Source organism: Vipera berus, assembly GCF_964194415.1.
Source record: "Vipera berus genome assembly, chromosome: 4".
Taxonomy (NCBI): Eukaryota; Metazoa; Chordata; class Lepidosauria; order Squamata; family Viperidae; genus Vipera; species Vipera berus.
In genome coordinates this window covers 25,372,986-25,385,166 of record NC_138206.1, presented here as the reverse complement: position 1 = coordinate 25,385,166, position 12,181 = coordinate 25,372,986, and the positions used below count along the sequence as shown (strand labels likewise).

The 12,181-nt window shown below is 50.1% G+C and overlaps 1 protein-coding gene across 1 annotated transcript in view; it reads right to left on the bottom strand.

Moving 5' to 3' along the window:
• BRCA2 (BRCA2 DNA repair associated) overlaps window positions 1-12,181 on the bottom strand; it is a gene marked incomplete at its 5' end in the record, with an annotated part of 50,343 nt that overhangs the window by 20,646 nt on the left and 17,516 nt on the right. Inside the window, 3 exons of the mRNA XM_081326566.1 lie at window positions 8,786-9,177; window positions 9,775-9,844; window positions 11,751-11,846. Coding sequence (XP_081182692.1) covers window positions 8,786-9,177; window positions 9,775-9,844; window positions 11,751-11,846 — 558 coding nt within the window. The remainder of the gene's footprint in view (window positions 1-8,785; window positions 9,178-9,774; window positions 9,845-11,750; window positions 11,847-12,181) is intronic.

The window sequence follows — 12,181 nt, the reverse complement described above, 5'->3', positions numbered from 1 at the left end:
CCTCCCCAAACCTCGGCAGGTCTCCGTTCCTCCTGCCGACCTTTGGGGAGGTTTGGGCGCCTCCCCAAACGTCCCCAAACCTCGGCAGGTCTCCGTTCCTGTTTGGGGAGGTTTGGGCGCCTCCCCAAACCTCCCCAAACCTCGGCAGGTCTCCGTTCCTCCGCGCAGACCTGCCGACCTTTGGGGAGGTTTGGGCGCCTCCCCAAACGTCCCCAAACCTCGGCAGGTCTCCGTTCCTGTTTGGGGAGGTTTGGGCGCCTCCCCAAACCTCCCCAAACCTCGGCAGGTCTCCGTTCCTCCGCGCAGACCTGCCGACGTTTGGGGAGGTTTGGGCGCCTCCCCAAACCTCCCCAAACCTCGGCAGGTCTCCGTTCTTCCTGCCGACCTTTGGGGAGGTTTGGGCGCCTCCCCAAACCTCCCCAAACCTCGGCAGCTCTCCGTTCCTCCGCGCAGACCTGCCGACCTTTGGGGAGGTTTGGGCGCCTCCCCAAACGTCCCCAAACCTCGGCAGGTCTCCGTTCCTGTTTGGGGAGGTTTGGGCGCCTCCCCAAACCTCCCCAAACCTCGGCAGGTCTCCGTTCCTCCGCGCAGACCTGCCGACCTTTGGGGAGGTTTGGGCGCCTCCCCAAACGTCCCCAAACCTCGGCAGGTCTCCGTTCCTGTTTGGGGAGGTTTGGGCGCCTCCCCAAACCTCCCCAAACCTCGGCAGGTCTCCGTTCCTCCGCGCAGACCTGCCGACCTTTGGGGAGGTTTGGGCGCCTCCCCAAACGTCCCCAAACCTCGGCAGGTCTCCGTTCCTGTTTGGGGAGGTTTGGGCGCCTCCCCAAACCTCCCCAAACCTCGGCAGGTCTCCGTTCCTCCGCGCAGACCTGCCGACCTTTGGGGAGGTTTGGGCGCCTCCCCAAACGTCCCCAAACCTCGGCAGGTCTCCGTTCCTCCGCGCAGACCTGCCGACCTTTGGGGAGGTTTGGGCGCCTCCCCAAACGTCCCCAAACCTCGGCAGGTCTCCGTTCCTGTTTGGGGAGGTTTGGGCGCCTCCCCAAACCTCCCCAAACCTCGGCAGGTCTCCGTTCCTCCGCGCAGACCTGCCGACCTTTGGGGAGGTTTGGGCGCCTCCCCAAACGTCCCCAAACCTCGGCAGGTCTCCGTTCCTGTTTGGGGAGGTTTGGGCGCCTCCCCAAACCTCCCCAAACCTCGGCAGGTCTCCGTTCCTGTTTGGGGAGGTTTGGGCGCCTCCCCAAACGTCCCCAAACCTCGGCAGGTCTCCGTTCCTCCGCGCAGACCTGCCGACCTTTGGGGAGGTTTGGGCGCCTCCCCAAACGTCCCCAAACCTCGGCAGGTCTCCGTTCCTGTTTGGGGAGGTTTGGGCGCCTCCCCAAACCTCCCCAAACCTCGGCAGGTCTCCGTTCCTCCGCGCAGACCTGCCGACCTTTGGGGAGGTTTGGGCGCCTCCCCAAACGTCCCCAAACCTCGGCAGGTCTCCGTTCCTGTTTGGGGAGGTTTGGGCGCCTCCCCAAACCTCCCCAAACCTCGGCAGGTCTCCGTTCCTCCGCGCAGACCTGCCGACCTTTGGGGAGGTTTGGGCGCCTCCCCAAACGTCCCCAAACCTCGGCAGGTCTCCGTTCCTGTTTGGGGAGGTTTGGGCGCCTCCCCAAACCTCCCCAAACCTCGGCAGGTCTCCGTTCCTCCGCGCAGACCTGCCGACGTTTGGGGAGGTTTGGGCGCCTCCCCAAACCTCCCCAAACCTCGGCAGGTCTCCGTTCCTGTTTGGGGAGGTTTGGGCGCCTCCCCAAACCTCCCCAAACCTCGGCAGGTCTCCGTTCCTCCGCGCAGACCTGCCGACCTTTGGGGAGGTTTGGGCGCCTCCCCAAACCTCCCCAAACCTCGGCAGGTCTCCGTTCTTCCTGCCGACCTTTGGGGAGGTTTGGGCGCCTCCCCAAACCTCCCCAAACGTCGGCAGGTCTGCGCGGAGGAACGGAGACCTGCCGAGGTTTGGGGAGGTTTGGGGAGGCGCCCAAACCTCCCCAAACAGGAACGGAGACCTGCCGAGGTTTGGGGAGGTTTGGGGAGGCGCCCAAACCTCCCCAAACAGGAACGGAGACCTGGGGAGGTTTGGGGAGGCGCCCAAACCTCCCCAAAGGTCGGCAGGTCTGCGCGGAGGAACGGAGACCTGCCGAGGTTTGGGGAGGTTTGGGGAGGCGCCCAAACCTCCCCAAACAGGAACGGAGACCTGCCGAGGTTTGGGGAGGTTTGGGGAGGCGCCCAAACCTCCCCAAACGTCGGCAGGTCTGCGCGGAGGAACGGAGACCTGCCGAGGTTTGGGGAGGTTTGGGGAGGCGCCCAAACCTCCCCAAACAGGAACGGAGACCTGCCGAGGTTTGGGGACGTTTGGGGAGGCGCCCAAACCTCCCCAAAGGTCGGCAGGTCTGCGCGGAGGAACGGAGACCTGCCGAGGTTTGGGGAGGTTTGGGGAGGCGCCCAAACCTCCCCAAACAGGAACGGAGACCTGCCGAGGTTTGGGGACGTTTGGGGAGGCGCCCAAACCTCCCCAAAGGTCGGCAGGTCTGCGCGGAGGAACGGAGACCTGCCGAGGTTTGGGGAGGTTTGGGGAGGCGCCCAAACCTCCCCAAACAGGAACGGAGACCTGCCGAGGTTTGGGGACGTTTGGGGAGGCGCCCAAACCTCCCCAAAGGTCGGCAGGTCTGCGCGGAGGAACGGAGACCTGCCGAGGTTTGGGGACGTTTGGGGAGGCGCCCAAACCTCCCCAAAGGTCGGCAGGTCTGCGCGGAGGAACGGAGACCTGCCGAGGTTTGGGGACGTTTGGGGAGGCGCCCAAACCTCCCCAAACAGGAACGGAGACCTGCCGAGGTTTGGGGACGTTTGGGGAGGCGCCCAAACCTCCCCAAAGGTCGGCAGGTCTGCGCGGAGGAACGGAGACCTGCCGAGGTTTGGGGAGGTTTGGGGAGGCGCCCAAACCTCCCCAAACAGGAACGGAGACCTGCCGAGGTTTGGGGAGGTTTGGGGAGGCGCCCAAACCTCCCCAAACGTCGGCAGGTCTGCGCGGAGGAACGGAGACCTGCCGAGGTTTGGGGAGGTTTGGGGAGGCGCCCAAACCTCCCCAAACAGGAACGGAGACCTGCCGAGGTTTGGGGACGTTTGGGGAGGCGCCCAAACCTCCCCAAAGGTCGGCAGGTCTGCGCGGAGGAACGGAGACCTGCCGAGGTTTGGGGAGGTTTGGGGAGGCGCCCAAACCTCCCCAAACAGGAACGGAGACCTGCCGAGGTTTGGGGAGGTTTGGGGAGGCGCCCAAACCTCCCCAAAGGTCGGCAGGAGGAACGGAGACCTGCCGACGAGCCTTGGCCACACAGGGTATTCCTGTGTATTCAGGCTTGCAAAATGGCGGATCGAGCCTCTGCTGGCGGCAGAGGCTTGCAGAACGGCGGATCGGCTTATACTCGAGTCAATAACTTTTTCCAGTTTTGGGGGGTGAAATTGGGGGTCTCGGCTTATACTCGAGTCGGCTTATACTCAAGTATATACGGTATTTGAAGGATCATTCGCAAGAAAGATATATTTCAGTTTGGAGGAGATGGATAGATTATATTCAGAATAAATATGGGACTAAAAAGTTCCATTTAGCTTACGAGTAGATTTTAGATTTTTATTAACTTTAGTATTAGTATTGATTATATTTTTGTTTAAGTTATTGTTATTATGTTTTTAATAATTTGAATGTATCAATGTTAAAGCACATTATGAATTTGGTTAATTTTATAATGGATAATTTTAGTTAGAATATGATTATTATATTTATGACCCTGTATTCAGCTCTGGGAAGTGGGGGGAAGTGGGTGGTTGGGGTGGGTGGTTTTTGGGGATGTTTTGTAAAAAAATTTTTTTGTAAAACTCTTTAATAAAAAAAAAGAAAGTCTAATTGTTATTTTGTATATGTGTTCTATGTTTGCTTCTTAAATGGCATTTTTTGTCATAATAAGAGTTTTAAGACAATAATTATGGACCTGGCAATAACTAATAAGTAGTAGGAAAAAATGGTTAAACACTGGTCTTTTTTAAAAAAAGTATTTGATATTAAAAGTTATGATTGTAACATTACATACATGCCAAAATAAAAAGAAGAATGAAGTATCCAATGTACCTTGAACTATTTTACTACGTCCTGAATCCAAAGCTGATATTCGTGCACAATTATCTTCTTCTGATTCAGTGAAAGTTTTGTTAATTTCTTTTGGATTATATTCTTCAGTTCCATTGATACTTTTGCAACTGAATGAGGGATGGTCTTTGACATTGCTTATTTCACCTTCTGAAGTTCTTGATTTTATTTTAAAAGGAGGCACAAAGATCTTGGTAGTTTTTCCCCCTGAATAATGATTTTGTGGTTTGTTTTCCTCAGTTAAGATCATTCCAAACTGAGCCAATGACTTAAATGAAGACTGCTCTGAAAAACCACCAGACTTAGATGCTTTCATAACTTCTTGTGGAATACTAAAATTTGGATTCAGTATTTCTTGTCGTTCATTTGTGGAACTGAAGAAATAAAAACATTTTTATAAGAATGTGAATGGAAAACTAACAAGAATTCCTTTTTATCTTCCCTCTCTTTGACTAGGAAATTCACACAATTAAGCTGCCGTGTATTGCACACATACTTAATTTACTGGTGATTAACTTATATTAATGCTGAATAAGAAACTAGTAGTTTCCAAAACAATGTTACAAAGATTATTCAATGCATTTTTAAAAAATAATACCTACTGCTGTGCACTGCCCAGTTTCTTGAATTGAGATAAGTGTAAATTGAATTGAGATAAGCGCCTCCCCAAACCTCCCCAAACCTCGGCAGGTCTCCGTTCCTCCTGCCGACCTTTGGGGAGGTTTGGGCGCCTCCCCAAACCTCCCCAAACCTCGGCAGGTCTCCGTTCCTCCTGCCGACCTTTGGGGAGGTTTGGGCGCCTCCCCAAACGTCCCCAAACCTCGGCAGGTCTCCGTTCCTGTTTGGGGAGGTTTGGGCGCCTCCCCAAACCTCCCCAAACCTCGGCAGGTCTCCGTTCCTCCGCGCAGACCTGCCGACCTTTGGGGAGGTTTGGGCGCCTCCCCAAACGTCCCCAAACCTCGGCAGGTCTCCGTTCCTGTTTGGGGAGGTTTGGGCGCCTCCCCAAACCTCCCCAAACCTCGGCAGGTCTCCGTTCCTCCGCGCAGACCTGCCGACCTTTGGGGAGGTTTGGGCGCCTCCCCAAACGTCCCCAAACCTCGGCAGGTCTCCGTTCCTGTTTGGGGAGGTTTGGGCGCCTCCCCAAACCTCCCCAAACCTCGGCAGGTCTCCGTTCCTCCGCGCAGACCTGCCGACCTTTGGGGAGGTTTGGGCGCCTCCCCAAACGTCCCCAAACCTCGGCAGGTCTCCGTTCCTGTTTGGGGAGGTTTGGGCGCCTCCCCAAACCTCCCCAAACCTCGGCAGGTCTCCGTTCCTCCGCGCAGACCTGCCGACCTTTGGGGAGGTTTGGGCGCCTCCCCAAACGTCCCCAAACCTCGGCAGGTCTCCGTTCCTCCGCGCAGACCTGCCGACCTTTGGGGAGGTTTGGGCGCCTCCCCAAACGTCCCCAAACCTCGGCAGGTCTCCGTTCCTGTTTGGGGAGGTTTGGGCGCCTCCCCAAACCTCCCCAAACCTCGGCAGGTCTCCGTTCCTCCGCGCAGACCTGCCGACCTTTGGGGAGGTTTGGGCGCCTCCCCAAACGTCCCCAAACCTCGGCAGGTCTCCGTTCCTGTTTGGGGAGGTTTGGGCGCCTCCCCAAACCTCCCCAAACCTCGGCAGGTCTCCGTTCCTGTTTGGGGAGGTTTGGGCGCCTCCCCAAACGTCCCCAAACCTCGGCAGGTCTCCGTTCCTCCGCGCAGACCTGCCGACCTTTGGGGAGGTTTGGGCGCCTCCCCAAACGTCCCCAAACCTCGGCAGGTCTCCGTTCCTGTTTGGGGAGGTTTGGGCGCCTCCCCAAACCTCCCCAAACCTCGGCAGGTCTCCGTTCCTCCGCGCAGACCTGCCGACCTTTGGGGAGGTTTGGGCGCCTCCCCAAACGTCCCCAAACCTCGGCAGGTCTCCGTTCCTGTTTGGGGAGGTTTGGGCGCCTCCCCAAACCTCCCCAAACCTCGGCAGGTCTCCGTTCCTCCGCGCAGACCTGCCGACCTTTGGGGAGGTTTGGGCGCCTCCCCAAACGTCCCCAAACCTCGGCAGGTCTCCGTTCCTGTTTGGGGAGGTTTGGGCGCCTCCCCAAACCTCCCCAAACCTCGGCAGGTCTCCGTTCCTCCGCGCAGACCTGCCGACGTTTGGGGAGGTTTGGGCGCCTCCCCAAACCTCCCCAAACCTCGGCAGGTCTCCGTTCCTGTTTGGGGAGGTTTGGGCGCCTCCCCAAACCTCCCCAAACCTCGGCAGGTCTCCGTTCCTCCGCGCAGACCTGCCGACCTTTGGGGAGGTTTGGGCGCCTCCCCAAACCTCCCCAAACCTCGGCAGGTCTCCGTTCTTCCTGCCGACCTTTGGGGAGGTTTGGGCGCCTCCCCAAACCTCCCCAAACGTCGGCAGGTCTGCGCGGAGGAACGGAGACCTGCCGAGGTTTGGGGAGGTTTGGGGAGGCGCCCAAACCTCCCCAAACAGGAACGGAGACCTGCCGAGGTTTGGGGAGGTTTGGGGAGGCGCCCAAACCTCCCCAAACAGGAACGGAGACCTGGGGAGGTTTGGGGAGGCGCCCAAACCTCCCCAAAGGTCGGCAGGTCTGCGCGGAGGAACGGAGACCTGCCGAGGTTTGGGGAGGTTTGGGGAGGCGCCCAAACCTCCCCAAACAGGAACGGAGACCTGCCGAGGTTTGGGGAGGTTTGGGGAGGCGCCCAAACCTCCCCAAACGTCGGCAGGTCTGCGCGGAGGAACGGAGACCTGCCGAGGTTTGGGGAGGTTTGGGGAGGCGCCCAAACCTCCCCAAACAGGAACGGAGACCTGCCGAGGTTTGGGGACGTTTGGGGAGGCGCCCAAACCTCCCCAAAGGTCGGCAGGTCTGCGCGGAGGAACGGAGACCTGCCGAGGTTTGGGGAGGTTTGGGGAGGCGCCCAAACCTCCCCAAACAGGAACGGAGACCTGCCGAGGTTTGGGGACGTTTGGGGAGGCGCCCAAACCTCCCCAAAGGTCGGCAGGTCTGCGCGGAGGAACGGAGACCTGCCGAGGTTTGGGGAGGTTTGGGGAGGCGCCCAAACCTCCCCAAACAGGAACGGAGACCTGCCGAGGTTTGGGGACGTTTGGGGAGGCGCCCAAACCTCCCCAAAGGTCGGCAGGTCTGCGCGGAGGAACGGAGACCTGCCGAGGTTTGGGGACGTTTGGGGAGGCGCCCAAACCTCCCCAAAGGTCGGCAGGTCTGCGCGGAGGAACGGAGACCTGCCGAGGTTTGGGGACGTTTGGGGAGGCGCCCAAACCTCCCCAAACAGGAACGGAGACCTGCCGAGGTTTGGGGACGTTTGGGGAGGCGCCCAAACCTCCCCAAAGGTCGGCAGGTCTGCGCGGAGGAACGGAGACCTGCCGAGGTTTGGGGAGGTTTGGGGAGGCGCCCAAACCTCCCCAAACAGGAACGGAGACCTGCCGAGGTTTGGGGAGGTTTGGGGAGGCGCCCAAACCTCCCCAAACGTCGGCAGGTCTGCGCGGAGGAACGGAGACCTGCCGAGGTTTGGGGAGGTTTGGGGAGGCGCCCAAACCTCCCCAAACAGGAACGGAGACCTGCCGAGGTTTGGGGACGTTTGGGGAGGCGCCCAAACCTCCCCAAAGGTCGGCAGGTCTGCGCGGAGGAACGGAGACCTGCCGAGGTTTGGGGAGGTTTGGGGAGGCGCCCAAACCTCCCCAAACAGGAACGGAGACCTGCCGAGGTTTGGGGAGGTTTGGGGAGGCGCCCAAACCTCCCCAAAGGTCGGCAGGAGGAACGGAGACCTGCCGACGAGCCTTGGCCACACAGGGTATTCCTGTGTATTCAGGCTTGCAAAATGGCGGATCGAGCCTCTGCTGGCGGCAGAGGCTTGCAGAACGGCGGATCGGCTTATACTCGAGTCAATAACTTTTTCCAGTTTTGGGGGGTGAAATTGGGGGTCTCGGCTTATACTCGAGTCGGCTTATACTCAAGTATATACGGTATTTGAAGGATCATTCGCAAGAAAGATATATTTCAGTTTGGAGGAGATGGATAGATTATATTCAGAATAAATATGGGACTAAAAAGTTCCATTTAGCTTACGAGTAGATTTTAGATTTTTATTAACTTTAGTATTAGTATTGATTATATTTTTGTTTAAGTTATTGTTATTATGTTTTTAATAATTTGAATGTATCAATGTTAAAGCACATTATGAATTTGGTTAATTTTATAATGGATAATTTTAGTTAGAATATGATTATTATATTTATGACCCTGTATTCAGCTCTGGGAAGTGGGGGGAAGTGGGTGGTTGGGGTGGGTGGTTTTTGGGGATGTTTTGTAAAAAAATTTTTTTGTAAAACTCTTTAATAAAAAAAAAGAAAGTCTAATTGTTATTTTGTATATGTGTTCTATGTTTGCTTCTTAAATGGCATTTTTTGTCATAATAAGAGTTTTAAGACAATAATTATGGACCTGGCAATAACTAATAAGTAGTAGGAAAAAATGGTTAAACACTGGTCTTTTTTAAAAAAAGTATTTGATATTAAAAGTTATGATTGTAACATTACATACATGCCAAAATAAAAAGAAGAATGAAGTATCCAATGTACCTTGAACTATTTTACTACGTCCTGAATCCAAAGCTGATATTCGTGCACAATTATCTTCTTCTGATTCAGTGAAAGTTTTGTTAATTTCTTTTGGATTATATTCTTCAGTTCCATTGATACTTTTGCAACTGAATGAGGGATGGTCTTTGACATTGCTTATTTCACCTTCTGAAGTTCTTGATTTTATTTTAAAAGGAGGCACAAAGATCTTGGTAGTTTTTCCCCCTGAATAATGATTTTGTGGTTTGTTTTCCTCAGTTAAGATCATTCCAAACTGAGCCAATGACTTAAATGAAGACTGCTCTGAAAAACCACCAGACTTAGATGCTTTCATAACTTCTTGTGGAATACTAAAATTTGGATTCAGTATTTCTTGTCGTTCATTTGTGGAACTGAAGAAATAAAAACATTTTTATAAGAATGTGAATGGAAAACTAACAAGAATTCCTTTTTATCTTCCCTCTCTTTGACTAGGAAATTCACACAATTAAGCTGCCGTGTATTGCACACATACTTAATTTACTGGTGATTAACTTATATTAATGCTGAATAAGAAACTAGTAGTTTCCAAAACAATGTTACAAAGATTATTCAATGCATTTTTAAAAAATAATACCTACTGCTGTGCACTGCCCAGTTTCTTGAATTGAGATAAGTGTAAATTTGATTAATAAATTAAATGAAATAAAAACTCTCTACACACACACACTTCATTATATCCTTTTGATGGTTTATAAATTACATATTATACAATTAGCATAAAATTCAATAAATCAAATAGAACTATACCTCCTTGAATCACTTTTTCTTAATACTTTAGTACACTGGTTTTGCTACTATGATCTAGAAAATTCAATCTAGTCAGCTAAGATTTTTCACATCCATCATATATTCTACTGCTTTAGACCTTTGGGCAAAGTTTTGGACAAGCAAAAGAACCTGTGTTAAAGAAAAATTAAACCTTAAATGAAATGACAATCTACTCTTACCTAAATGCTCCACAGATTGCTGGTTTTAAAGAGATCTTGTTGGACATTTTTTTCCTGTCATTTATTATACCTAAATAAAAATAAGTTCTATGAATCAAATGACATTTAAAAGAATATATATTTCTATATTTATGATAAATATTAGTTTTACTTGAGTTTTAAAAAAATTGTCTCATGAACGTTTTGGGGAGAATTAGTTAAATTTGTACTAATTTGAATACCGATTGTCAAACTTGTATAACTTAATCACCACTATGTCTGCTGTAAATACCTGATATGTATTAGGATGTAGAATTGTTTTCATCAGCTTCCATTTATTGAGAGAAGCTTTTAGATAGGCGAGCATAGATGGAAAACAATTATGGGCTGTTATTCTGCAAGCCAGATCCTTGGGGTGCCTAAGATATGTTATTCTATGCCTGACATTAAAAAAAAACCTGTCCCACTTTTGAACGAGTGAAAAAGCAAGCAGAATTTGGAACATGGTTGTATTTTTTCTATTATGCTCTCCCTGGCACAATTTTAAAATTAATCTGAAATACTGCTCGCATATCTATATTAAAGATTGTACTTACTACTATAGGAATATGGCTTTTCTCAGAGTTCTGGAACATAACTTGTTTTTAAAGACAGAAGTTTAAGAAGACATTAGACAACCATTTATCTGAAATGTGTAGGGTTTCCTGCCTAAGCAGGGGGTTGGACTAGATGACCTCCAAGGTCTCTTCCAACTCTGCTATTCTATTCTATTCTATTCTATTCTATTCTATTCTATTCTATTCTATTCTATTCTATTCTATTCTGTTCTGTTCTCTGTTCTAAATGCAAAGGACAATCCTACACTTGATCACTAAAGAAATTTTTCATCTGCCAAAGCTCTACGAAGCTATAAAATATAATATGGCAATACTATTACTTCCACAAAGATCACTCAATCTTGAGCCAGTTGAAGTTTCTGAATGGACTTCAAAGGCTGTCCCATGCAAAGTGAATTTACAGTAATCAAGCTGATAGGCGACAAAAGCATAAGTATCTGTATCTGTATCTCCAGTGCCAAAAAAGGTCACAAGTTGTACCAGCCAGAACTAGACAAAGTCCTCTTGGCCATGTCTTATACCTGTTCTTCAAGCAGCAGAAAGACCCTCAGATTGCACATTATTTCTCTCTGGGAAACCACAATCCCATCAACATTGAAATTCCTAATGAAATAAGTGGTTCAAAAGAATTTATCTTCAAATATTACTGATCAGATATTCTGATAACTACACTGCATTGATTACTGCAGATTACAGAACATATTATCAAGCAACAACTCCAAGCCTTGGGGATGGAGTGGTCAGTTATGTGGCAACTCTAGCAGCCTTTAGTTCTCCACTGTTAATCGGAGGTGAGATCCTGTTTCTAAAGTTGGGCTTCGGGAAATAGTTTGACTATTGCAATTGTACTAACTTCTCCATAGCAGTTTTCCTAACTTGTTATTGCTCAAATTATGAGGCGATTTGGGATTTCACAGCCACCGTGACAACCATAATCCTTGGCCTAATTCATTCCATAATGGTCACACATTGAAAATGTTTAATCTTAGGACATTTCTGATGTTATGTGAAGGATATTAACATTTATCACCTGCTTTAGTAAGATCACTCTCAGGCTGGCCTGCAATTTTCAAGTACTGTTCCCTCCCCTTTGAATAGTCTGCCCATATGCCTGATGGACTGTTAGTTTTCAGACCATGTTTGGGGTTTAGAGTTCTGATGGAAAGTTAAACTAAGGCTTCAGCCACCACATGGAATGAGCAGGTAACAACAACCCTGGACCAATCTCTTCACTTTTTACACTGTAGTTCCTCACACGTCAATCAACAAGAAAAATATGCAGGCACTATAAAACAAGCGAGAAAAGAAAAGGAGTGCCAATGAAAACAAAATGTATATATCTTTGAGATGACTGATATAGACTGAAAAACAAAAAAATACCATAGGGAGAACTTCTTGAAGAGTTGAAAGATGATCTGTTGGATTTTTCGGATTGATCAAATTCAGGCAGCAACTTTCTTTTAATAGGAGGTTGTCCTGAGAACATTTCAAAAATGCATATTCAATAAATACAAATTTCTATGGAACATCTATTTAACTGATTTATTAAATCACGTTTATGTAGATAGCAGTGGTTTCTTTTGAAAATATGAGGCTTATTCTATTAATATTTTGGATTGATACTATGTATTTCTGTACTAGACAGATAAATATTACTTTTCAAAATATTTGTAAATAAAACATTTACAAGTAAACCCAACTTCTAATTAAGCTCAGTTCCTGATGATTACACAAATACAACCTTCCATGTTTTTTCAGATATAGATGAGTGATTTCCCACTGTATTTTTAAAAAAATGTTTTTTTAGTTTC